Here is a 24,707-nt window from a genome sequence, read left to right as displayed (position 1 = left end):
TAATAATAAGCGCTTAAATCCGTTTAATGATTACATAAAAGCTCAAGGAAGCAGTATGAAAGGAAGGATAGGTTTATGTGAGTTTTTTGGTGCCCTGAAGGGATGCTTCTACATATAGAAAAATACTATTCAAAAGGGTTTTTTTTTTAAGTAGTATTCAATTTATTGAAGTTATCATTATAAAAGAAAAACTATCAGGGTGCCTGGGTGGCTCAGTCGGTTAAGCGTCCAACTTCGGCTCAGGTCATGATCTCGCGGTCCATGAGTTCGAGCCCCGCGTCAGGCTCTGTGCTGACAGCTTAGAGCCTGGAGCCTGTTTCAGATTCTGTGTCTCCCTCTCTCTCTCTGCCCCTCCCCCGCTTGCACTCTGTCTCTGTCTCTCTCAAAAATAGATAAACATTTTTTAAAAATTGTTTTATATAAGAAAAACTATCTCTTTGCTAGGCTTTAAGTTTAGTGCACAAATGTATTTTTCTATTTTTAAGTCTAGCAGGTATTAGTAATCACTTGCAGGATCTTTGACAAATATTTGGTTCCTTTTACAAGCTTAACTACCTCAAATAATTTAAACAGCTTTTATAAATTTAATATATTTGTTTTCTTTAAGTACCCCTCAAGAAACTGGATAGTTTCTTGAATAGTTACTAAGTCTTTTTAATTTACGAATGTTTAAACTTAGAAAAATTTGAAGTTTTAATTTTCTTCATGTGTTTCAAATGCATACATGTAAAGTGTGTACAAATTCATTATTTTCAGAATACTAATACTATGATTTTTTTTTACTTTCAAATTTTTTGTACTTAATTTTAAAATGTAAGAAATCTGGGGTGCCTGGGTGGCACAGCCAGTTGAGCGACCGACTCTTGATCTGGGCCCAGGTCATGATCTCAGTTCGTGAGTTCGAGCCCCGCCTCAGGCTCTGTGCTCATGGTGCAGGGCCTGCTTGGGATTCTGTCTCTCCTGCTCTCTACCCCTTCCCAACTTGTGTGCACATGCATGCTGTCTCTCTCTTCAAAAATAAGTAAACTTATTTTTATATAAGTTTAGTTTTATGTAAGTAAGTTTTATATACGTAAAGTTTAAGAAATCTATTCACATGTAAGGGATAGTTGTCATTCTCATGCACTGGGCTGATCTGTGAGCAAAACATCGTCCTGAGACTGTGGGACTGTCCACGGCTACCCTGCTGGGGCTCACCAAGCTCTGTTTTAGTTTCCTTTCGTGTTTTCATAACTCCAGGATGTGGCCGAGTAGCCTGTTGTCCTGAGTTCAAGTTATACACAGTTACTGACTCTGTGACTCACACCCGTTTGTCTCTTGATTTAATTTTGTTTTTGCTTTTTCCTCCCATTTCAAAGCCCATGAAATTGATCTTTGCTAACTCAGACTTAGGAATTTGATGGAATTTTAAAGACATCGAAATAGGATTTCTACCCCGGGATAAAGACTTGTCCGTTGGATGAGCTAATTTTTTAAATATATATTCTCAAATTCATACCACCAATGGAGATGTTGATAATGATACCCAGTTGAATTTTGTATACCTCGCCACGCCCTTTGTCTGATTTGCATTTAAACTCATGAGGTCATTCCACTGGCAGCAAATGTAAAGTACCTTCCCTAAAAATGAAATCAAAGACATTTCCTGCTATTCACAAGAATGTGTCAAATAATTTCAGAGAAGGAAAATGAGACTATACAAAACCACCATTGATCAAAACAGGTGCAATTTATTTAAAGGATAGTAATAGCACAGATTTTAAAAATAACTCTTTTTCGTTTGTTTTTTTGCTTGCCTGTCCTATTATTTTTTAAAGTTTTTATTTAAATTCCAGTTGGTTATCATACAACACCGGGTGATGTATGGAATTGTTGAATCACTATATTGTACACCTGAAAAATAACTCTTGAATGAGAAGGCGCAGGAAAAAAAAATGAATGATAGATCTATGCATTGAAAAATCTCAGATTATACAGATACTATGTAGTAGATACTAGAAGAGGTGACATAAAACACTATGTTAGATTTTCCATCATAGATGTTTATACACTTAAAAAACCTAATACACAGGTCAAAAATGATTATTCAAAGACCAAGCGTGTTGTAAAATCCTGATCATCTTTATCATTGTAACCTTTAAAAAAAAATTTTTAAGTTTATTTTGAAAGAGACACAGCGCACGAGCAGGGGAGGGGCAGGGAGGGGGGGAGAGAGAAGGAATCCCAAGCGGACTCCACACTGCCAGCACAAAGCCCCGACGTGGGGCTCGAATTCATGAAGCTGTGAGATCATGACCTGAGCCGAAACCAAGAGTCGGACGCTTAATCGACTGAGCCACCCAGGTGCCCCTATCATTATAATCTTATACTATATATCTTATTAACAAAGGCTGGAAAGAGAGTGGGGTCTGGGGGAAATAAAAATTGCTTAATTTTTTATCTTCTGCAAAAGTTAGACTGTTAAAAACAGATTGAAATATATTCATAAAATTGTAAAATTAACTACCAGGGGGAATAAAAATAGGATAGTGTTGACTGCTGACTCCCCAAAGAGATCATTAAAATAGCCTACAGATCAAGCAAAGCCAAATTTATCATTTATTGCGGTAAGGGAGGCTGGAGCCTCAGTAGCATCTCTAGAGGGGAAAGCCAAAAGTGGATGTCTGCGAGGTTTCTGTGGCCTGATTTAAGGTGGGTCTTTGAGTGCAGGGGCTTGACTGGTATTGGCAAAGGTTGTGATATAGTTGAGGAATGATGGATGAGGAAAGGTGAACATCTCGAAGGAGTCTTTCAAATAGAAGCAAGAATGTGATGAATCCACTCTGAGCAATCCACTCTTTAGTAGGAAGAAGAGACTATTGTTCCTTGTACTGAAGGGAAAAGGGGAATAGTCTATTGTTTGGGTAAATGGATTCTCAGCAAGTTTCTCAAACAAACAATAAAGTTATTTGCAACTTCATTTTTCTGGGCAAGAATTTCCTGGCATAATGAAATCATATTAATGTAGACGGTAAATTGTGTTGATGTGGATAGTATCAGTTGTCAACAACTTTTTTTTACATCAGCATTATTAAAAATTAAAAAAGAAAATACAGCTTGTATATAAAAAGGGGGGAAGGATGACATGTAAAAGGAGTGTAAAATCAGAAAGCAAAAATGAAGGGGGAGGAGGAAGATGAAACAGACCAAAAAATATTAAAAATGAAAGTGAATTAAACTATCCAATGAAAAGATGCATTCAATCATATACTAACTGAAGACTAACTTTAAAAGACTCCTTTAAAATGATTCCTATAGATTAAAAATAAAGGATGGGCAGACCATCACAAAAACATTAAGAGGGCGTACTGTATTAATCTATGAAATAAGATCTAAGGCATGATTTATTGATGTAAAGGAAGCTCATTTCATTTTGGTGTTACACAACTCAGTGAAAAAAAAACAGTCATGTATCTTTATGCACAAAAATAAAGGGGCATCAAAATATATAAATCAGGAACTGTTGAGGGGAGAATGTAGGAGGAAGCAGCATTAAGGAAGAGCGTGTGGTTTGTGGTTAGTGCGCTACGAGAGGCCAGGTACTGAGAGTGAGTCAGGTGGGACGTGGGAAGGGCTGTGGAGGTTTGGAGGGAAAGGTAGAAGGGTACAAAGGGGTCAAGAGAATGGCCCCCCGAGTCGATGTGAGAAGGCAAAACGTAAAGGAAAGGGATGTCATTTTGAGCAGCAGTGAGGGTGGTATCGTCCAAGGAGAGAACACATGGACAAGAATTCAGGATTCTTGACAAACCCACTGGTATTCAGACCTAGATGGAAAGTACTGACAGATATCAAGGGCCGGGGAAATGCAGATTTCAATCACGAGTGCAAGCGGAGTGGGGGACCGCATTTCTGGGAGGAGGCAGAATTAGGATCTTGAACGTGACTGGAATCTAGGGTTGTGGCACATGTGACTTGGCACGCCATCTTCTTATTTTCTGTGGCCCACGACAAAGCAACTCTAAGGCAAAGTTTATGGGGACCAAAAATATTGCTGAGAAGAATCAGACAGTGCTCCCGGCATTAGGAACCTCCAGCATGCGGAACAGGCAATCGCTCAAATGGATCACAGCGTAAGGATAGCTGTTTTTGTCTTAGCTGGAATGTCATGCTATCGGGATCCTCGCCTGCATTCATTGGGCTGATACTCACCTTCCTGCACTCCATGCCTCCCGGAAGCCAGGGAGCCTGACAATTGAGAGTAGACAGGTTCAGCAGAATCAAAACCACATTATTAACATTTTGTTACATATTTAGGGTTTTTCTCAATATACTTACAGAATTTAAAAGAATTTGGTCTATTCAAGTTGAAAGTTATAGCCTCACAGGAAAAAACTAAAAGAGTCCATGAAGAATTGATTTAGGCTTATAACTAAATTTTACTATGCATTGAGATATTTCAGAAGATTTTAAGGCTCGCAGTATTTACCTGTTTAAAATTCATAAAAATTATTTGTATTGGGGAAGAGTCTACATGTTGTGGTACGCAGGTGAAGTACTTAAGAAGGAAATCAAATAAATTCATAAATACAGTTTAAAATGTTTAAAAGTGTTTAAGCTTGAAAATGAGCCAAACATCATTCAAAGACTCTTTAGAAGTGAAGGTTGAATTCTGCAAGACTGATAAACACAATACCAATTTTTTACAGTCAAAGTTAAAAGGAAAAACCAGATTATTTTTAACTTATTTTGGAATAAAGATGTACAGAAAGGAAAAATGGTATAGACAGGTCCCTGGTACCCCTCACCCAGTTTCTCCTGTGTGTGTGTGTGTTTAGCAAATAGGTTTTTTAATTTGTGAACTTCATAAATTGAATATTAACAAAATTAAATAAAAAGCAAACATCTGAATAATTTTTTCCTATGAGTATACAGATGCAGGAGTGTCTGTGTGTATGTGTATACACGTGCTCAGTCCCCTTCAGTCCACTAACAATAGCTCAGACTGGGACACGCTGAGTTTGACCTGTGCTGGGGACATCCGGCTAGAGCGCCCCAGTATATGCTAGAACATACGGATTGAGTGTGCGCTGTGCTCTGTCCATGGTGTCGCCAGCCTGCCTGCCCCCACTCACTGGCTCTGAGACCTTGGGCAAGTCTCTTAACCTCTGTACCACAGCTCTCTCACTGGTGACTATGGGTCATGACAGCTGTCCCTGCCACGCCGCGTTGCTGGTGGATTCGGTGAGCTGATGATGCGCCGTGAGCTCCTGGGTTGTGTTTGGAACCCAGTGTGTACTCAGCACGCGTGGGCTGTTGTTCTTGTACGTACGGTTACAGAACTTGGGAGACAGGTCATAGTTCAGGCATGTATTTGGGGAGCATATGGCAAAGGGATCGCGTCTAGAATGAGGAAGTAAGAGAGAAGTGCACCGAACCCCTAAGAACACCAGCATTTATGGCAAAAGGAGAGGAACCTGGGGGGGGGGGGGGGGGACAAGCAGAAAACCAGAAGGGGCAGCCTCAGATGAGGGAAGAAAATGACACAAAGCTGTGATCACTAGGGTTGGGGACAGGCGTATGGCTGAAGGTCCAGAAGCTGTCCCACATCGGGAAACTGGAGCTGTAACAGGTGCGACACTGTAGACTGATGGGCAAAGAGGGCTACTGCCAGTGGTTTCACGTAGAAGCCATGAATTAAGCACTTCCCTGTGAAAGCAAAACTCTAAAGCTTGTGGAAGAACACGTTGGAAAATATTTTATGACCTTGGGATCCTGAGAGGTTTCTATAAAAAGACACCCCCATGACCAGCTTAAAGAAATGATCGGTGAAGTTTGATTCCATTCTGTTCATGAGAAGACATCACAAAGAAAAAGAAAAGACCACCCCAGGCCAAAAGGTTTTGTAACACTTAAAAGAAGTTGTTATCTAGAATATGTTATCTCGACCACACTAACAAGAATACAACAACACTCAACCCCATGATAACCAGAGAAAGGAACATTAAGATCTCACACTGATATCCAGAGAGAAGAGCATTCTAACCAGAAGTGCAAAGGCCCTGAGGCAGAAACCTGGTTGGCTTGTCAAGAAGTAGTAAGAAGGCCAGTGTGCTGCATCCACTCTGTCTGTAAGCCAGGCAAAGGCAGATCAGGGTCCAGATCCTTAATTTTCATGTCCTGTGATTTAATTTTGACTTAAGAGGCCAACAAGATGATTCATGAGAAAAGAATTTAAAAAGTTGATCATAAAGGGGACAGTACTGACTAGAGCGATCAAACTAATTTTGATTTCGAAAGAGGGACAAAGTATAAGATGAGCTAAGTCTCAGATGTTTTAGACAATTCAAGATTTAGTTTAATTAACTGAGGCCACATTAAGCATCTGCTCAGTGCCAGGCCCTCTGTTAGGAACTGAGGATTCAAAGAGAAGCAGGAAATCTCCAGCCAGAGAAGGAGCTCCATGCCTTAGCAACTAATAAAGAGAAACGATAAACAATATAACACGTGATGTTCATAATAAACATAATGTTTACTTGTTGACTTACCATGCTCCAGACATGAGCCTTAAACACATTTTTCCTAATCTCTACAGTAATCCTACACGGTTGATATGGTTTGTTCCCAATTTGCAGATGAGAACATAAAATACAAAAGAAATTAAGCAGTTTGTTGAGAGCAGGGTTTCTCATCCATGGTGGCAATCGTGGCTGGGTAATTCTTTGTGGGGAGGATATTTAGTTAGCTTCCCTGGCCTCCACCTACTGGATGCAGATTGTCCCCCTCACCCCACAGTTATGACAGTCCAAATGTCTCCAGACAAGTATCTCCTGGGTGACAAAATTGCCCTGGTGGGGAAATACTAGTTCAGAGACAGTGTAAGTAGTGAGGTGGGAATTTGAACCAAATCTGTTGGACTCCAAAGTCCATAGTTGTTGGTTGTTTTTGCTTGTTTGTTTGGACTTTTTTCTTTAGCGTCGAACACCTCTACAAACAAGTGTACCTTGAGTGCTCCATTGATGTTTAACTGTCTTCATTGAAGGCAATGCCGTGAGATGTATTTGCCTACAAATGGCTCGCACCCGAGAAGGTACAGCAATGGCAATGCAGACGTTATTTTAGGTTTCCGCCATTCGTTCAACATCTCAGGGCACATGTAGTATCAGATAGCCTGCAGGCACTGTTTTTTGCTTTAATTTCACTGTATTCATTCATTCATTCATTCATTCATTCAATCATTCATCAGTGCCAGCATTGTCCCAGGCACTGGGGCTCATAGTGGACAAGTCAGAAAGGTTCCTACTCACGCCCAGTTTCGTAGAAGGTGGGGAACAGACAGGAGGCATGCCAACCTATCATTAGACAAGAGATCTAAATTTGTCATTTAGTATTTTGCACAAAATAACAGAGTTTTATGAAGGCAAGTGATTTGGTTAGAAGAAGCATGCTAATTGGGATTCAGAGGTCATGAAGGGCTTCTCAGAGGAGGTGACACAAGCTGATACATAATAACAAGGAGTCAGTCATGCGAAAATCTGAGGCAGGAGTTTACAAAGAAAGGAACAAGCAAATGCTAAGACACTGAGGTGGGAGTGAGTTTGGTGTTTCTCGGGAACAGGAGGAAGTTCTTTGTGGATGGGAAGGAGGTGTGCAGGGGCAAGGAGTAGCTGATGTCAAGGGGGTGGATGAGGACCCAGGGGCAGGTGTGACCTTGTAGGACAAGGAGGAACGGGGCTTTCATTCGACGTGCAAACGGAACATGATCTTGCTAAAGTCACTTCATAAGGAAGGACAGATGCAACCCTTTGAGCTAAAATACTAAATGCAGAGTCCTTGCATGCTCCTGCCTCTATCATTCATGGTTATATGTTTGCAGTTATTTAAATAGACTGATGTAAGAGTTACAATTTGAAGCTTAACAGGGGAAATCAAAGAAATATTTAAAATATATTAGTTTCGTTTTCATTCTCCCTGCAGAGTTTCTGCAAAACAGACTCTTTATTGCACTTGCTCCTTAGAAGGTCTATTGAGTATTTGATTTCATAAAAAGAGCCCACAAGCAGCTATTGTTTTCAAGAATTTTGATATTGAGCGTCAATGACTGTCAGCGATTTTAGATTTTTTTTTAAAAAAGATATTATTATGGTGATGATCTTATTTCATATTTTAGACGTAACAATTTGATGCCTATTGCTCATAATGGGATAAAACGGAAATAATTTAGATGTCCATCAGTAGAGAGAGGAGAAAGAAGATGTGCTCCTGTCAAATGATGGAGTGTGATTCAGCAGTTTAATGAACGACATGCATCAGCTGTGCAGGTCTCCGCTAAGTTGTAGTGAAATAAGTACAGAAAAAAAAATACAACTTTCCCCCTGAGAGTTATTGAGATGTAACTGACATATTATGCTGCGTAAGTTTAAGGTGTACAAGTGTTGATCTGAAACATTTATATATTGCAAAATAATGGCTACCATAGCCCAGAGCGTGGTGGCTCGAGACAGCAGAGGCATGAGAGCACTTTGGGGATGAAGGATACGTCTGTTTTCCTGACTGTGGGGATGACTTCCCTGGTGTACCCGCATGTCAGGACTTACTTCACATTTTACGTATCCGCAGTTTGCTGTATGACAATTAAACCTCCGTAAAGCTTTAATAAACTCTGGTGGTCGGCCATCGACCTGAAAAGTTAAGCCAGAAGTAATTTTTCTTCCTTCCTAGTGCATAAAGTGGTAGTGCACTCTGAAATTAGCGCCATCTTAGATTGCATAAACTACAGCAATAAACTTAGCCTTTGATCTGAGATTCCCGCGGTGGAGCTTTATGCTACTTTCAGCTAAAAAAACCGAAACTGACGAAAGAGGAAATACCAGTGGGGGATAATGTTAGGAGGACTGTGAATTTGCCTGAGGCCACGTGAAGATGTCAGGATGTTCGGATTCCTTGTGGTCCCCAGTAGCTTCCTTACGGGTCACTGCGTGCCCTCAGGTTTTCTAGAACTGATCCAGTCCTCGAGCAAGCCGCCCTCTGCCTTTGCCGTCGACTCCCACACTTAGCCTGGCTCGTGGCTGCCTTGCATAAAATCTACATTTCCCCACTTCTCCATCTCTTTGTGAAGCCCAGGGCATGTGACTAAGCTCTGGCCAGTGAGATAGAGGTAGAATTGCTGTGTGCAGCTAATTACAGTCACCAGCCAAAGAAAGGAGTCCCTAAACTGCCACACACACACACACACACACACACACACACACACACACACACACACAAATGTGACTGTTTTTTTTTCTTTGCCTTATAATCCACTGACACAGAAACTGTGTCTTCAAAATGAAAACATTCCAGATGCAATTTCATCATATTTTATGAGTGAAGTGAAAATCTTGCCTCTTCGGATGCCACTGCTGTCGCCTGCTAATCCCCCCTGTTCCGATGCAGACTTCTGTGTCTTTGGACAAGTTGCTCAGGGTTTCTGTTTCAGGTCCCTCAGCTGTGAAAAGTGGACGATATGACAGGGCGTGGGGGTGCTGCGAGGATTAATTAGCATCGGCAAAGCACTGCCCTCTTCACACATCCTATCCAGGGACTTCAACAGACGGTGGCGGTGAGGCTGGTGCCGTTTATCTCTGTTTTCCAGATCAGGTTATGAGGCCGGAGAAATTAATGGCTTACCCAAAGTCACTCAGTGAACTAGGGGAACAGCCCTGAAGAGACCTCTGGAATATTGACCTTCTAATCTTCTTGTACAAACCACTGCATGATACATGCTACATTTTGAAAAGGAGTTCTAGAAATGCCAAGGGCCTTCATCATGTACTTAACTTCTCTTGGTCTTTTTCTCATGTGTTGGCCTAGATCTTCCTGGGTTGGCTCTGCATTGACCTACAGAGAGGAACACTCTTCTCATCAGGAAAGAAACTCAAATATCTGGAAGAGCTTAATGATCACAAGACTTTTTTTTTTTTTTTTTTTTTTTGTGGTCCAGTCAAGTTCACTAGAGGCTTACGTTTGCTTTTGTGTTCTTGGTTATAAAACTCAAGATATGAGGTCCACCCGTGCAGAAAGAGTCATCCTACTTTTAAAAATTGCATTTCGATTTTTTTTAAGTTTATGTATTTATTTTGACAGAGAGCGAGAGAGAACGCGCGGGGGAGGGACAGAAAGAGAAGGCTAGAGAGAGAATCCCAAGCAGGCTCTGCACCATCAGCACAGAGCTGATGCGGGTTGTAAACTCACCGACCGTGAGATCGTGACCTGAGCCAAAATCAAGAGTCAGACACTTAACCAGATGAGCCACCCAGGTGCCCCTAGGATTTATTTTTATTTATTTTAAAGCACACAGGAGAAAGTTAATCTAATACTCCCAACAACAAATAATAACCACCGCTACTATTTTACTGTGGATATATTCAACCTTGTTTAAAAAAAGAAACAACTAAGTTTTTAAAAAACCAGACCCTACCTCATAGATCATTTATAACATACTGAGAAACCCTCTTATCCTCTGTGGCTCATCGCCCAATACTCTCTTCTCATTCTCCAAATTCCAGTTCCCCTAACCACCTTCTGTTCTAAATGTGCCATATATTCTTCTGTCTGGGACACTGGCAGATGCTGTCCTTCTCCCCACCACCCTCTCTACCCTCCCTCAGGGGCGAGTGCCTTCTCCTTCCCTATTCCAGCTCCCTGACTTCTCCATCCCCCGTCTTCCAAAGGGGTCACGTCCTGTTTCTTTATCCTTCCCCAAACAGCACCATGTAACTTTCTTCTGTGCATAATTTCACTCAAAATAATTTGAGTATTTAAAAAAACTTTTTTTCATGTTTATTTTTGAGAGAGACAGAGTGTGACGGGAGAGAGGCAGAGAGAGAGGGAGACCCAGAATCCGAATCAGGCTCCAGGCTCCAAGCTGTCCGCACAGAGCCCGACGTGGGGCTTGAACTCATGAACCTTGAGATCATGACCTGAGCCAAAGTTGGATGCACAACCACCTGAGCTACCCAGGCGCCCCGAGTATTTTCTTAAAGGCTTGTATTCCTGGTGCATTGTCACTTCTACAAGCTCAGTCTGTTTTTTTCTGTCTGCTTCATTGGCTCCTCAGTGCCTCGCCAGCCTGGCTCAGATAATATTTGTTGGATGAACGAATAAGAGGAGGATGTCTTTTATATCCATTTTAATGGTTTTGATATGGGTTTGTAACCCATTGCTAAATGTGACTCTTCCTATTGACTCAATTTCAGCAGAAGCCTCAAAAGCCCAGTGGGGGAAACTTATAGAAAACATTCTAAAGCAAGGTGCTGGACTATCTGTGCAGAAGTTGCAAAAAGAGAGTTCAAAACCATTTTGTCTGCAAGAGTTGATCACGTACCGCCAGCCTAAATAAGACGCTGTGGTTCAAGAGTTTGAAGAGGCTGGTTCTTTGGCAGAGAGCTGCTTTTCTCCTGCCCATGAGACAAGGAAGGGAGGGCTTTCCCCTTACTTTATAGCAAGGGAGCGATTTTCAAGAGAATCACTTAGAAGGCTAGAAGTGAGTCGTCTCAAGTATCGGGGACACAAGGACTGGTGTTAGAACCATTCCTTAATATTCAAAAGGTGAAGGCCTGGAGTCAACTAGTTGCCTTGACTCACGACAGAGCTAAAAGCAGTGGGTGCCCCGGGAGTGGGCTCATCATTCACTAGCAGGGCCAACACCGAGTGAGTTTTTCCTCTGGCCAGGGAGGGCTTGTCTTAGAATAGATCCACCAACAGAACCACCTGGAAGGGCAAAAACCCTGGAGCATGAGACCCGGGGGTGGAGTAAAGAGCAGCCAGACTGAGAAGAAAGAGCTCTTAGCATCTCTAAGGAACTCACAAAAGCTCTGTGAGAGAAAGAGCAAATATTATATACCTGTTGCCCAGAGGTCATCTACTCCAAGGCAAAACTTGGAGCAAGGAAAACTTGCCCGTGGGGAGCCTGAGTCGGGGAGGCTCAGTCGGTGAAGCCTCTGACTCTTGATTTTGACTCAGGTCATGGTCTCTGGGTTCATGAGTTCCAGCCCCCAGTGGGGTACAGACAGTGCGGAGCCTGCTTGGGATTGGGATTCTTTCTCTCCCTCTCTCTCTCTCCCTCTCTCTGCCCACACCCCCCACCCCCACCTCCCTCTCTCTCCCTCTGTCAGATTAAAAAAATAAACTTAAGAAAAGTACTTAAAAAAACCTCTCCTGTGTTCTAGCCTTTACTTCTTCCCTTGAGCTCCAGTCTCCTGGAAGCCAGAAGCCCATAGTCATTATGGAGGAGAGGAGGCAGGTCAGAAAATCAGTGAAGAAGCCATTCCCAACCCCCAAGCTCCTACTTCCCAACTGGGGTAAGGGACAAAACCTAATTTGAATGATATTCAGTGTGATATGGCTATTAGGCTGAAATGGACTCTTTATTACCTAGTAGTAGCCCAAAAAGCCAGAGACCTTCTGGAGATTTCATTCGGGTTGAGAAAAATAACTTTTCAATAAGCAAAGTTTAGTGGGGAATGATTGTACTCAATTGATTACAGTTCTTTCAGAAATTTGGTGATACGTATATACCTGCTTCCATGTAAAATATATATTTAGATGCATACATTTTATATTAACACATGTCTCTATAAAGTTAAGATAAATATACATATTGTCATAAATACCACTGCTGTGAGTATTCCTGTAACTAAATCTTTGTGCCTTTGCATGCATTTCCAGAACTGGATAAGCAATTACAAAAGTTTAAAAATTTTGGATAGATATCACGCTCCAAAACAGTTGTATCAATTGATATAAATTCACATTCTCGGGGCGACTGGGTGGCTCAGTCGGTTAAGCCTCTGACTTAGCTCAGGTCATGATCTCACGGCTTGTGGGTCCCAGCCCTGCATTGGGCTCTGTGCTGACAGCGCCGAGCCTGGAGCCTGCTTCGGATTCTGTGTCTCCCTCTCTCTCTCTCTGCCCCTCCCCTGCTTATGCTCTGTGTCTGTCTCTCTCTCTCTCTCTCTCTCTCTCAAAAATAAATAAACGTTAAAAAATTTAAAAACATTTACATTCTCAGTGGAAGCTTCATTTCTCTTTCCTTAAAGATTTTTGGGTGCCAGGTCTTTAGAAGTAGATTTTTTCGATGGTCTCACCATTTCCAGTTCAGTCCCTCCTAATCTATTTTTTGTTCATCAGACAGAATAATATTTTAAAACTATAACTTTCCTGTATTCGGCTTTCTCCAGTGCCCTTGGCTCTAGCTGGGACGCGCTTCCCTGATGATTCCCATAGCTTCTGCCCATCGTTCCTGTCTTAGCTTGGATGTCACCTCCTCTGAGAAGTCTTCCTTGACTCTTTCTTACCGAAAGTAAGGCTGCTCATTACTCCCCACGTAGCACAACACTCATGTTCTTTTTGCTATCAACTATAGCTATTTATAAGCTGTTTATCTGCTTATTTTTTTCCCTCTCTCCTACTGGGGTATAAGTTCCATGGGGATAGGGATTTTGTTTGTCTTTGTGGTGTGTGTGTGTGTGTGTGTGTGTGTGTGTGTGTGTGTGGCAATCTCTGCTCATAGCAGGTGCTCAGTCATTATTTGTTGGATGCAGGAAGGAAGCAATGAGTAACAGAAGCAGCTCTGTTCCCAGGCTTCCTTCTACCTGATTTCTGTGTCATCTTCCAAGTCGTCTTCCTTTAGGTGGGGAAGGACTGGTGGAGGGGGACCTGGCAGGACAGCAAACAACCTCTCTCCTTAGTGATAGCCGACTCATTTTTATTAGCACTGGCTTACCTGTGCTGCCTGTTTCTGTGACTCTCCCACTGAGAGCAGCAGGCAATGGGGCCAAAGCTCAAGCTATTTTTGGTAAAGATATTGGACAAGTGCCATTTCAGCCTCTGCCTTGGTCCTTTGTGGTAGCTGGTGTAAGTGCAACCTTTTTGGGTGAGGCGTGGGAACCTACCTACCTACCCTTGAAAAATGCAGAAGCCTCTGAATTTCTGCACATAGTTTTCTGTCCCAAAGAGCTTTGTAATAATAATAATAATAATAATAATAATAATAATAATAGCAATAATAATAATAATAATCATTGGTTGAATGGAATACAGAGGGAATGGTATGAGTTGTTCATGTTTCAAGCTACATTGGGCTTCCACTCTGAGTATATTGGAGTAGGGAAATTTGGGATTAATTTCTGGCTCTGCAGTGCGATAGTTACATCTTCTATTTCAATTTGTGACACAGTTTTGTTTCATATCAACAAGATGCCCAAATAGGAGAGAAGTACTACCATGTGGAATTCATTTTGATCTCGCATTCATTTCATTTTAATGCAATGAACTCTTACTCTCCCACCTTAGACCCACACCGGGAGAAGGGGATAAAGTATACTCAGGATGAATATGATGATCACTGTTGGCAGAAGGGAGTGTGGATGCTGAGGAAACAGAAATAGATGCTACAAATAAGAAGCGTGAAGTGTTGGAAATTGAGTTAAAAATAGGGATTGCAATAATGATTTTTTTTTATATCAGCCTTATCCCCAATGAAACCGAATTGTGTGGGACTGTATGTCCATTTGGCAGTGTATAGTGGTGTGAGTTGTGCACTGTGCAACTCTGTTAGCACTACTTACATTGCGTATCTCTGAATGCCTCCTTTCCTCTTCTGCCGTGGTTGTGTATTACACATTTTGGACAAATGCAAGTGGCTGTTCATCCTGTGAATAGTACAGTCTGTGTATTTTCCATGTTTCACAGTTTGACTTAACCAAAACCAAATGAATAAAACTGTATTCTGGGTTCATTCCTGCAATTAAAAAAAAAATCACTTGTCTCTTCACAGCTAGTTTGATATTTTCCTTTTTTTTTTTTATAATTTTTGGGGGAGGGCAGAGAGAGAGGGAAAGAGAATTTTAAGATGAGAGCAGAGAATTATAAACTGAGCACATAATCTCACAATTGTGAGATTATGACCTGAGCCGAAATCAAGAGTCAGACACTTAACCGACTGAGCCCCCCAGGCGTCCCTAGTTTGATATTTTCTAGTTTGATTCTAGTTTCCTCACATCTAGCTTAATTATTTATGGATGTCAATTATACTGAACATTAATTATCATGGGATGGATTTCTCAGTTTCAGGTTTTGTCAGTAATTATTTCTTTTATCTTGAGCCATTCACTTCTAGGTCCTTATGCCTCAATTCCTTCATTCTTTGTTTCTATGATACTGTTGATTTGGTCTACAAATGATGCGTTGGACAAATGCCTTCCACGAATACATTTATTTCATGGCAACCATGGACACTATTTTTTTTTTTTTTAAGTTCTAAGCCTTCAAAAAGAACTCCCCAAATGATTTTTATCATTTCATCCTTCTTTGGCGAGAGATGCAAACTTAAAACATCATTTGTATCAAAGAGCAACATGATGACAGAGTTAATGATTTACCATATAGCACAGAGAGTTCCCCTCCCGGAATACTTACTTTTCGCCTGTCCCAACTCGGTCTCAGTCCTCCTATGACACATTCTTGGGTGATTCTCTTCTTTACCTGACACTCACCAAACCAAAATGACTAAAAGCTCGTGTTCCTGGTGAGAAAGGAAAGATAGAGTTGAAAGGTCTTCAAATCTTATCAAGTCAAATAGTCCACTCAATAAATGAACCCTCTTCCCCGCAGCTCTGATCAGAGATCATCCAGCCTTGGTTTGGTCACCTCCAGGGAGCAACTGTCCATTTCTGATGCTGTCTTTTTACCTTTGTGGAGAGGGCAAACGATTAGAAAGATCTTCCTTGGAAAGGAGGGAAGCTCCCTCCCTCATGACATCTGCACTCCAGAAGGGCTATAGGACAGTGTTGACCTAAAGCGGGTGTCACACACCCCTCCCTTCAGTCCTTGTCCTGTGGGACCTGGGGCAAGTCTTCATCTGCCAGGGCTTTAGTTTCCATAAAATGTGCAGGATAATACGTATCTCGTTATTCCTTTAACAGGATTAGGACAATGCCTAGCGGGCTGGTGCCCAATAAATGTCAGTGGGTATGAACTCATCTCAAGCATGCTTCAGGAGGGTGGTGCAGTCAGGGGCAGTGAGTGTAGAATCTGCTCCCCTTTTAATCTTATTCTAGAGGCAGTATCCCTTAAGGGTTATGAGGGTGAGCTCTATTGCTAGACTACTGGGGCGTAAATATGGGCCTGGCATTTACATAAGGAGGGGACCTACCTCATGAGGAACAGGGGAGTCGAAGCGAGGCAATCCGTGCTTGGGGTTTAGAGCCACGCCTGGCACTAAGAATTTATCATGCACCTGCTGTGGGCTAGGCTTTGGGGGTACACGTATGAATGAGGCCAGGTGTCAGCCCCTGGGTAACTTACATTCAGGCGGGAAAGCCAGGCTCACCCAAGGAAAATGTGGCAAATGATATCACCGAGGGCTGGGTCCAGGGAGCCAAGGAAACCCGAGGAAGCTCAAACGTAGCTTAAGCCAGGGCAATATCCCTCCCCTCCTTTGCCAAGGTCAAGGCAAACCATGGCAACACCGCCTCCCCAGACACCCGCACCAGGAGGTAGAAATCAGCCCTGCTCGGGAAGGGGATGGGGCTGAAGGGAGGGGCGGGGTCGGCGGCGGCCGTGAAAAAGTGAAATTTCCTCTCCTCCGAAAATCGGCCACCGGAGCGGGAAGAGGGGGCGCGTTGTCTCGGCGGGCCGTCAGCGAGGTGCGGAGGCCGGCTGGGGCGCGCCCGGGGTCTCGGAGGAGGGGAGGGATCGGAAAGGGGGGGCGGGGCGGGCCAGGTGGGCGGGAGAGGAGTGGAGAGGGTGCGAGCGCGTCCGAGTGTGTCCGCCTGCGGGTGGCCGCGGCCCGGCGCCCGGACCCGCGCGGCTCCGCCTCTTGGGGGTGGGGGAGGAGAACCACCCGTCCGCCGTCCTCCCCCTCGTCCCCCTCCTCCTCCCGCCGCTCCTCCCCCGGGGGGGGGCCACCCCTCCGTCGTCCTCCTCCTCGTCCCCCTCCTCCTCCCGCCCCTCCTCCTCTCTCCCCTCCTCCGCCCACCTCCTCCCCCGGGGCCCGCGAAGAGGCAGGGCTGGAGCCCTGAGCAGCCGCCGCTCCTCCTCCTCCAGGCTGGCGGATGAGTCAGCTGACGCCGGCGCTCCAGCCTCGCCTCGCGGCGCTGCGCTCCCCGCGCTCCCCCGAAGTGGCTGCGAGCCGGCCGCCCACTTTCGGGGCTTGGGGGACCGAGTGATGCGCGCCTGCTGAGGCCACGCGGAGCCGCGGCCGCCGCAGCTTCGCCGGGTCAACTTTCCCCCCGCCCCCCCCCCCCCCCCCCCCCGCCGCCTCCCGACCCGGCCCTTGACCCGCCCCAGAGCCACCTCGGGTGCGCGCGCTTGGGCGAGGGGGGTCGCCGGCTGCCCGGGATGGCTTCCAATTTTAATGACATAGTGAAGCAAGGGTACGTGAGGATCCGGAGCAGACGCCTGGGGGTAAGTATCGACCCTTTTTTTTTTCCCCCCTTCTTCCCTTTTCGCTGCTCGCGCGTTCAATTGTCTTCCTCGGTCGCCAGCATCCCTGGAGGCTGGAAGGAGGTCCCCGGCCGCGCCGGCGAACTGCCCCCGTGGCTGTCTCAGCCCAGATGCGCCTCGCCGGCGGCTGCCCCTGGGAGGCCGGGTCTAGGCGTGTCACGGAGCTATCTTTATCTCTCGGGCGTCTCGGCTTTCCGACGGTGGCCGCGTGTGCGGCTTCAGTGGCCACTGGAGCCCGTCTCCTGGAAATAAATATTTCTCGGTAGCCAAGGGAGTTAGAGCGGAGAGGCCGGCCGGGGGTGCTGAGCCCGCCCGAGGCCCCCGGTGCCCCCCCCTTGCCACTCGCCGCCAACTTAACTTTTCCGGGGGATGGGCGGCTGGCTCAGAAAAGACGGCAGGCGCTCTCGGTGCCAACAGGGTCCGAGCCCCTCCGACCCCCGCCCGGCAGAGATTGCGGCCGAACGGAAGGTCTCCTCGGGCTCCGAATCCCAGACGACGACCCGCCTCTGACCCAGGTGTTGGCACAGGCGGCGTGGCCTGGCCGGCCTGGGGTGGATTTCCTCTGGTCCTCAGCCCGGGTGGTGGATTTCTGTTGCTGGAAAACACAGCGGGAGCCCAACGGGAAGATTCTTTAGGGTGGAACCCGATACCTGCCCAGAGGAAGTGCTCCCTAAACACGTAGCACAGGAATGAATGAACCCGAGGGCACCTGTAGGGGACAGATGCTGGCATAGGGATGGCTCCCCCGTTAAAACTCACTCTCTTTTGCCCCCTTTCCCTTGCTCGCCGTGGATAGGGCTTCAGAGACAACTCCTTCTGCTTCTCTTTGAGACTGAGTGTTGATGAAGGAAATTCTCCAGAGACGGGGGAGCACACTGGAATGATTTTTTTACCCCCTGATTTCAGGCTGCCTCCTTTCGCTTTGCCTTGTGTGCAGTACTGTCGCTGTTTTTGTTTGTTGTGTGTGTTTGAGTGGCCGGGTTCGGGTGGGGGAGGGGCAGAAAGTTTACTTTAGTCATGTCTGAAATGATAATATCAGCAATGATGTGCAATGATCACACTGGGAGTTACAGTGAGAAACTGAATGTCTTTCTCTACAAATCTGTGTCATTGGCACCTTTCTCTTACTTGGTCTTTGTAGTTTTTTATGTGCCAGATAATTTTACTGAAAATTGAAAAGGAATTTCACAGTGGTAATCAGCTAGGGAGGATGGTAGGAAACATCTGTAATTATTAAAAACTCTTGCCTGCTTGGTTTGACCCTTTGCTTTCTTGCTTTCTTCCCCCCCCCCCCCCCCCGCCGGTTACCATGTTTTACCAATTATGTCCCGTGTTATTGTGAGTATATACATCTATAATTACGAAGAAATGTAACCGAGCTAACCAGTCTCTGTCAGCCCTATGCAAGTTTCCTTGATCTTTTCTGCTATGCAAATATCATCAGCAGCAGGAGCAACTATTGTTAGGGTGCTTAACCTAGTGACTCCCCCGCAAAAGGCAAGAAATAGTAGGAGCTTTATATTTTTGATAACCTTATGGGCCAGCCGAGTTGTTGCCATTCTTAAGGGAGCATTAAGAAATGCAGTTCTAATTTTAGATTTACTCCATCATGTCAGTTGAGGAAATTGATAAGAGACATCCATTCTGTGTTAGGGAGCATTCCAAATGGTAGAAGACATGCATTATTAATGCGCAAAATGTGAATTATTCATAAGGATCGGAGTTTATGCCAAATTGTGACACGTGGTGATTTATTTGAAAGACTAGTTACCATAACTTTCTAGTTTATGGTAATTGAGATTATTTTCTATATTATTACAGCTGACATAATATGGTCCTATATGTGTGCCAATGTTTACAGACAGATATTTGAAGCAGAAGGAAAGGAAATAAAGTTGAGTTTGTATTCATTTTATATTTTGCAGTACATTGGGTGCCAGTGAGAAGTCTACTTTTCTAGGATTTATTCATTCTGTCTGTGTTAATACTCGAGTAGATTTTAGAATATCTATGCAATGATGTTTATTGCTCATGGAAAGGTCAAAGATACAATCAACAAAACCCGGTCTTCTTTATTAACACCGGTTTTATCACCAGTTAATTTTTTTAAGTGATTTGATGATGTAATTTATTTATATGAACTAAAGAGGCTGATTCCACAGTTGCCAGAAAACACCGCGAACTCAACTTTTCATGGAGCCTGCAAGCAATGGGGGAGAGCGCTTCCGGGAAATGCATAGAGACCCTCTGTCTAGAGTGAGAAGTGTTCGCGGTATTAGTCCAGGCTGCATATAGCCTAGAATGGCACGTAGCATGTGTAAGTCTCAGCCAGCACTTGGGCATTAGGTCTGGTACAGAGTAGGCACTTATACGTGCCTGTTGGACTAGAGGGTGATGCGTGACTTTGCAATTCAAAAGCTTCTTGAGGAACTAATATGACATAGTAGTTTCATTAATGGAATCCAGACAAATGTGTGTGGATTAGAACCATGTTTGGGAGGGTTTATAATTAAACAAGAAAACACCATTTCATGGTGAGCAGCTGTTCTGCTAAGGAATGCTCCCTCAGATTGGGAAAAGGAGGAAAGAGAGCCAATTTTGCTTCTATTACTCGTTAGCTCCATGGCCTTGACCTCTTTTACCCTCAGTTTTCTAATCTATGCAATGAACACGATTTCGTAATGTTGGGAACATCGACTAAAATGATATGTATGAAAATCTAATGAGAGTATAGCATTGATTCTGATTAAAATATTTGTTTGGTACAAGCAAAGGTGAGTTAGGGTTGGAGGAAGGATGGGGGGTTATAGATATCTTTCTGTCTAAAAGTGTCCCATAAATGGCATAAATGGTTTTTCAGTTCTAGATGGTTTCATTGGGTGAAGTTTTTACAAATTCCATAGATTTAAGTGATTTTACAATGGGACAGGAGACATTTGAAGACCGTCTCCATTCAAATGGACCAAAGATAAGCACTCACTTTTAGTTGAGATCTTCTGTAGTTGAAGTGATTAAGCAATCATTGTATGTATAGACTTACTTTTTTCTGTAAACATCAAAAAGGTTAATGAAATTCAACTCCTTTAACTCGAAAGTCTCAGTATCTTCATATCTCTTACCTTCATCTACATTGTTCATGGAGATCTCAAGCTGTGCTCGGGATACTGTGTTTGTTGAGGAATGTCTGTGCCACAATTTGGGGGGCTTTGGCGGTGCGGGGATTGGGGGCAGGAAACAGTTGTCTACACTTGTCTGGCTAATCCACAAAAGGCACTAAAAATTTTATTCTTAGGGTGGCGAATCGGGCGATTTGCACATCATTAACCTAAGTGTGTGGCTTAGACGGTATCCTATGACTCTCTTCACTTGGTTTCTTCTTTTGCAACCGAGAGAATTTCTAGTCAGTAATTGCCATGTAAGCCTCAGAGTTTAAATTCAGACCTGTTCACGTCATCTACATGCAGTCTCTCGATCACTCGCCTTTGAATACATTCTGGATGTTCTTGTACACCAGGAGCATCTTCTCCTGTTTAGCCTGCATCCCTACCTAGACGTCTAAGAGTCTTCAAACTTAATACATCCAAACCCTTGATTGTTTCATCCAGACTTCTCCTGGAGTCTGCAACTCAGCCACTAGAGGTCCCAAAATTTTAGTTGCCCTGGTAAAAATGAATCCGGTAGACAAACAAATGGCAAACAAGCAAACTTCGGGCACATTTCTGTCTCCTTTTATCTCCTTCTGACAACCAGTCCATCAGGAGCTCCTGTGGGCTCTGTCTTTGAAATATATCTACATTCTGTGTCACATATTATCCACCCCTTCCACCCTGGTCCAAGTCCCCATCATCGCCTCCCTGTAATATTATAATAATCTCCCAATTTGTCTCCCTGCCTGCTCAGACCACCAGTCCCTTTCCATGCAATTCATGGGAAGAGACTTACCTTGGGCTTGAAGTTCCTATGCTGACTGAGAACCCTTTCTCCTGCTGTTCCCTCTGCTTGGAATGCTGTTCCCCCAAGTATGGCTTCCCCCTTCCTGGATGGCTTCCTTATCTCCTTCAGTCTTTCTTCAGATGCCACTAGCTCACTGAGGCCTTTCAGATCCTTAATTTTATTTGTTGCCTCCTCCTTCCCACCCAAATCCTTCCATTGCTTCTCTCTAGGCTTATCATCCCCTCACGTACGGGTGTGTTGATTTTATGTGTTGATTGCCTGTATCCCCCAAATAGCACAGGAGGCTCCATGAGGGCTGTGACTTCTCTATCTTTTAATTCGAGCTGAATCCCAGTGCTGGAATGGTGTGTAGCACTTTATCAGCAGTCTTCTTGATGAAGATTTATTGAGCAAATGAATGAATGAATCCATTAGTGCAAACTGGCTTAAGAGCATACACTCTGACATGAGACTGTTAAAATCCTATTCAGCGACTGATTATGTGACTTTTTGGTGAATTTCTTAACATGTGCGAGCCTCAGTCTTCTGCAAAAATAAGGATACTCATAATACCCACCTAAAAGATGATCCTTACAGAGGTCTTAACACAATGGTTTGACACAGTGGAAACCTAATTAACGTTTCTTTTTATTTATTTATTTATTTATAATTTTTTTTTTTTTTTACTTTGGACAGAGACAGAGTGCGAGCATGAGCTGGGGAGGGGCAGAGAGAGAGGGAGACACAGAGTCTGAAGCAGGCTCCAGGCTCCAAGCTGTCAGCACAGAGCCTGATGCGGGGCTCGAACTCACGAGCTGTGAGATCATGACCTGGGCCGAAGTCGGACGTTCAACCGACTGAGCCACCTAGGCGACCCCCTAATTAATGTTTCTTCCTCGTCTTTCTCACTACCAGTGCTGTTAGGGACGATGATGGTTAGGTGGTTATTATGTTTCCTGTTTCTACTGCAGTAAGCTTTCATTCTCCAAGAACTTGCTGTTTAGTTTGGAAAACAAACTTAATACCCGTGCAACAATTAATGTAGAAGCACAAATATTGGTTGGCAGTGAGGCTAGGTATAGAAAGAATATTTGCCTTTGTAAGATTTTTCACAAGCCTTAGATAAATGACAGAGGTAACCAGGGACAGAGAAACCCCTCTCCATGGAACTTCAGTTTGAATGAGCTCATCAGACGAGGGGGAATTTCTGTTAATTTGGGGATCTTTCTCTTGGACGGCCGAGAACGGATTTGAAAAATTGGTTAGTTAATGGCCAGATTTTAGGCAGAATATTTTCTTACTCTTTTATTTCCCTATTTGACCAGATCCACTATGCCCAAGCAGCTATAATATTTAGGGTTTGGGGATCCCTAGGTGATTCATAGAGAATCCACCGTTTTTATGGTACCTGGACAGAGTTATGGTCATAATATCAACATTCAGCCATTCAGTGAGATACATGGAGCACTGTTTTTCTTCCTCAGGAGAAAGAGGTTCAACTCTGCAGTAGTGAAATTCGTGGTCCTATACACTGGATACACACGCCTAAGTCAGGACCACTCAGTGTCCCCGTGTGAATCCATTTCTGCAGCTTCTGTGTCAGAAGTGCTTTTCAGCTGGTATTTTAGTCATCTTTATTTGATGGGCCGGGTGGATGTTGTGATTAATTATGCATAAACCAACCTTTCATCCTCCTCCTTAAAACTGAATTAAGCAAAGAACGACCAATTTAGTGACTTTGTATGTAGGCATAAACCGGATTCCTGATGTGATGATTCCCCCCTACATCTGCCAATGTATTTTTTTTATCATATACATTCATTGACTAGAAATATTTATTTTTCAAGTAGCTTTGTAATTTTTATGGCAAATCCTTATCTTGGATATTTTAAGAATTTAGTTTTCATTTGGGGCTGTATTTGATTTCATTTTTTTTTTAATCATTCATCACATATTTATTGAATGCATGCTAGTGTTAAGATCAGGGTAAACCATCAAGAGGTCCAGTCTCCATCCTGAAGGCCTGACAGTCTATTTTTGGACTTGTATTGGTTTTTTTTTTTCAATTTTTTTTTAACATTTTAATTTATTTTTGAGAGAGAGAGACAGAGCACAAGCGGGGGAGGGGCAGAGAGTGAGAGGGAGACACAGAATCCGAAGCAGGCTCCAAGCTGTCAGCACAGAGCCTGAGGCGGGGCTCGAACCCACACCATTAGATCATGACCTGAGCTAAAGTTGGACGCTTAACCCACTGAGCCACCCAGGCGCCCCTGGACTTGTATTGTTAACACGAGGTTAATATATTCACTGTACTTGAGGGTGAATTAGTCTGAGCAACAGGTCAAATATTGAAGTGCAGCGATCTGTGCAGAAATCTCCCCGTTCTGTTTTTGTGAAACGAGGGAGGTCAAATTTGATTTTCCTCTTATTTCAAGGAATTTGATTCGAGTTGGGTGGAAATAAAGCCTTTGGATATTCTGAGCCAGGAAGAGATTATGATGCTTCCCTCCTGCAACCCGTGTTCCTCTGAAATTCAAAATGAAATTGTGAGTTTAGAAATGCCATGGATATATGTGAATGTTGAAGTTAAAATAGCTTCTTTCTAGAATGTAGATGGCTAAATTTTGAGTAAGTATCGGGAAGCTGATCTTTGCTGAGTAGTTGGGGGACTGTCTTTATTTTACTAGTGTTCTAAGCCTCTCTTCATGCCCTGGTTGCCAGAGAACATAAATGTTAGCTTGTGTGTACTGTGTTCATGAGTGGAGTCCTTTAAGCTCTGGGATAGAGTGCAGGTGACCTTCCTGGGGTGGTGCTTCATAACTTTGATCAGATTCTTTGGAGGTCTGGACCACCCTGCCCACCAGGCCTCTCACCTCCCACAATTTCCACAAGATTAAGAACCACTGTCTCATTTTTTAATTTTTTTTAATGTTTTTATTTATTTTTGAGACAGAGAGAGACAGAGCATGAACAGGGGAGGGGCAGAGAGAGAGGGAGACACAAAATCCGATGCAGGCGCCAGGGTCCGAGCTGTTGGCACAGAGCCTGACACGGGGCTCAAACCCACGAACCGCAAAATCGTGACCTGAGCCGAAGTCGGACGGTCAACCGACCGAGCCCCCTAGGCGCCCCAACTGTCTCATTTTTTAAAGGAACATTTTTTAAATTTTATTATTTATTTACTTTTACTTTCATTTTTATTTCTATTTTTATTTTAGATAGAGTGCGTGCAGATGGGAGAGGGGCAGAGGGAAGGAGAAAGAGAGAATCTTAAGCAGGCTCCATGCTCAATGTAAAGCCAGACTTGAGGC

General features: G+C 43.8%; 1 protein-coding gene and 1 long non-coding RNA gene across 4 annotated transcripts in view; one reads left to right on the top strand and one right to left on the bottom strand.

Moving 5' to 3' along the window:
* Nucleotides 1-9,567: 9,567 nt before the first annotated feature.
* LOC106970334 (uncharacterized) lies at nucleotides 9,568-16,503 on the bottom strand. Its single transcript, XR_003416272.2, has 4 exons — nucleotides 16,172-16,503; nucleotides 15,436-15,541; nucleotides 14,586-14,758; nucleotides 9,568-9,855 (listed from the first exon to the last, which is right to left on the bottom strand). It is a non-coding gene; the product is annotated as an uncharacterized LOC106970334 (long non-coding RNA).
* A 114-nt stretch (nucleotides 16,504-16,617) lies between these two features.
* Nucleotides 16,618-24,707, top strand: part of DOK5 (docking protein 5) — a 153,466-nt gene continuing 145,376 nt past the window's right edge. The window contains exons 1-2 of one of the 3 annotated variants that reach the window (XM_027046516.2): nucleotides 16,988-17,424; nucleotides 23,832-23,942. In XM_027046516.2, the coding sequence (XP_026902317.1) occupies nucleotides 17,359-17,424; nucleotides 23,832-23,942 (177 nt within the window). In that variant the 5' untranslated portion in view covers nucleotides 16,988-17,358. Of the gene's footprint in view, nucleotides 16,665-16,987; nucleotides 17,425-23,831; nucleotides 23,943-24,707 lie in introns of those variants that run through there. The other 2 variants (XM_053199797.1, XM_027046517.2) reach the window with 2 other exon arrangements.

The sequence above is a fragment of the Acinonyx jubatus genome, chromosome A3 (genome assembly GCF_027475565.1).
Source record: "Acinonyx jubatus isolate Ajub_Pintada_27869175 chromosome A3, VMU_Ajub_asm_v1.0, whole genome shotgun sequence".
In the NCBI taxonomy this organism is placed as follows: Eukaryota; Metazoa; Chordata; class Mammalia; order Carnivora; family Felidae; genus Acinonyx; species Acinonyx jubatus.
The sequence above is the reverse complement of the archived record's forward strand: the minus strand, read 5'-3'. Positions and strand labels throughout refer to the sequence as shown.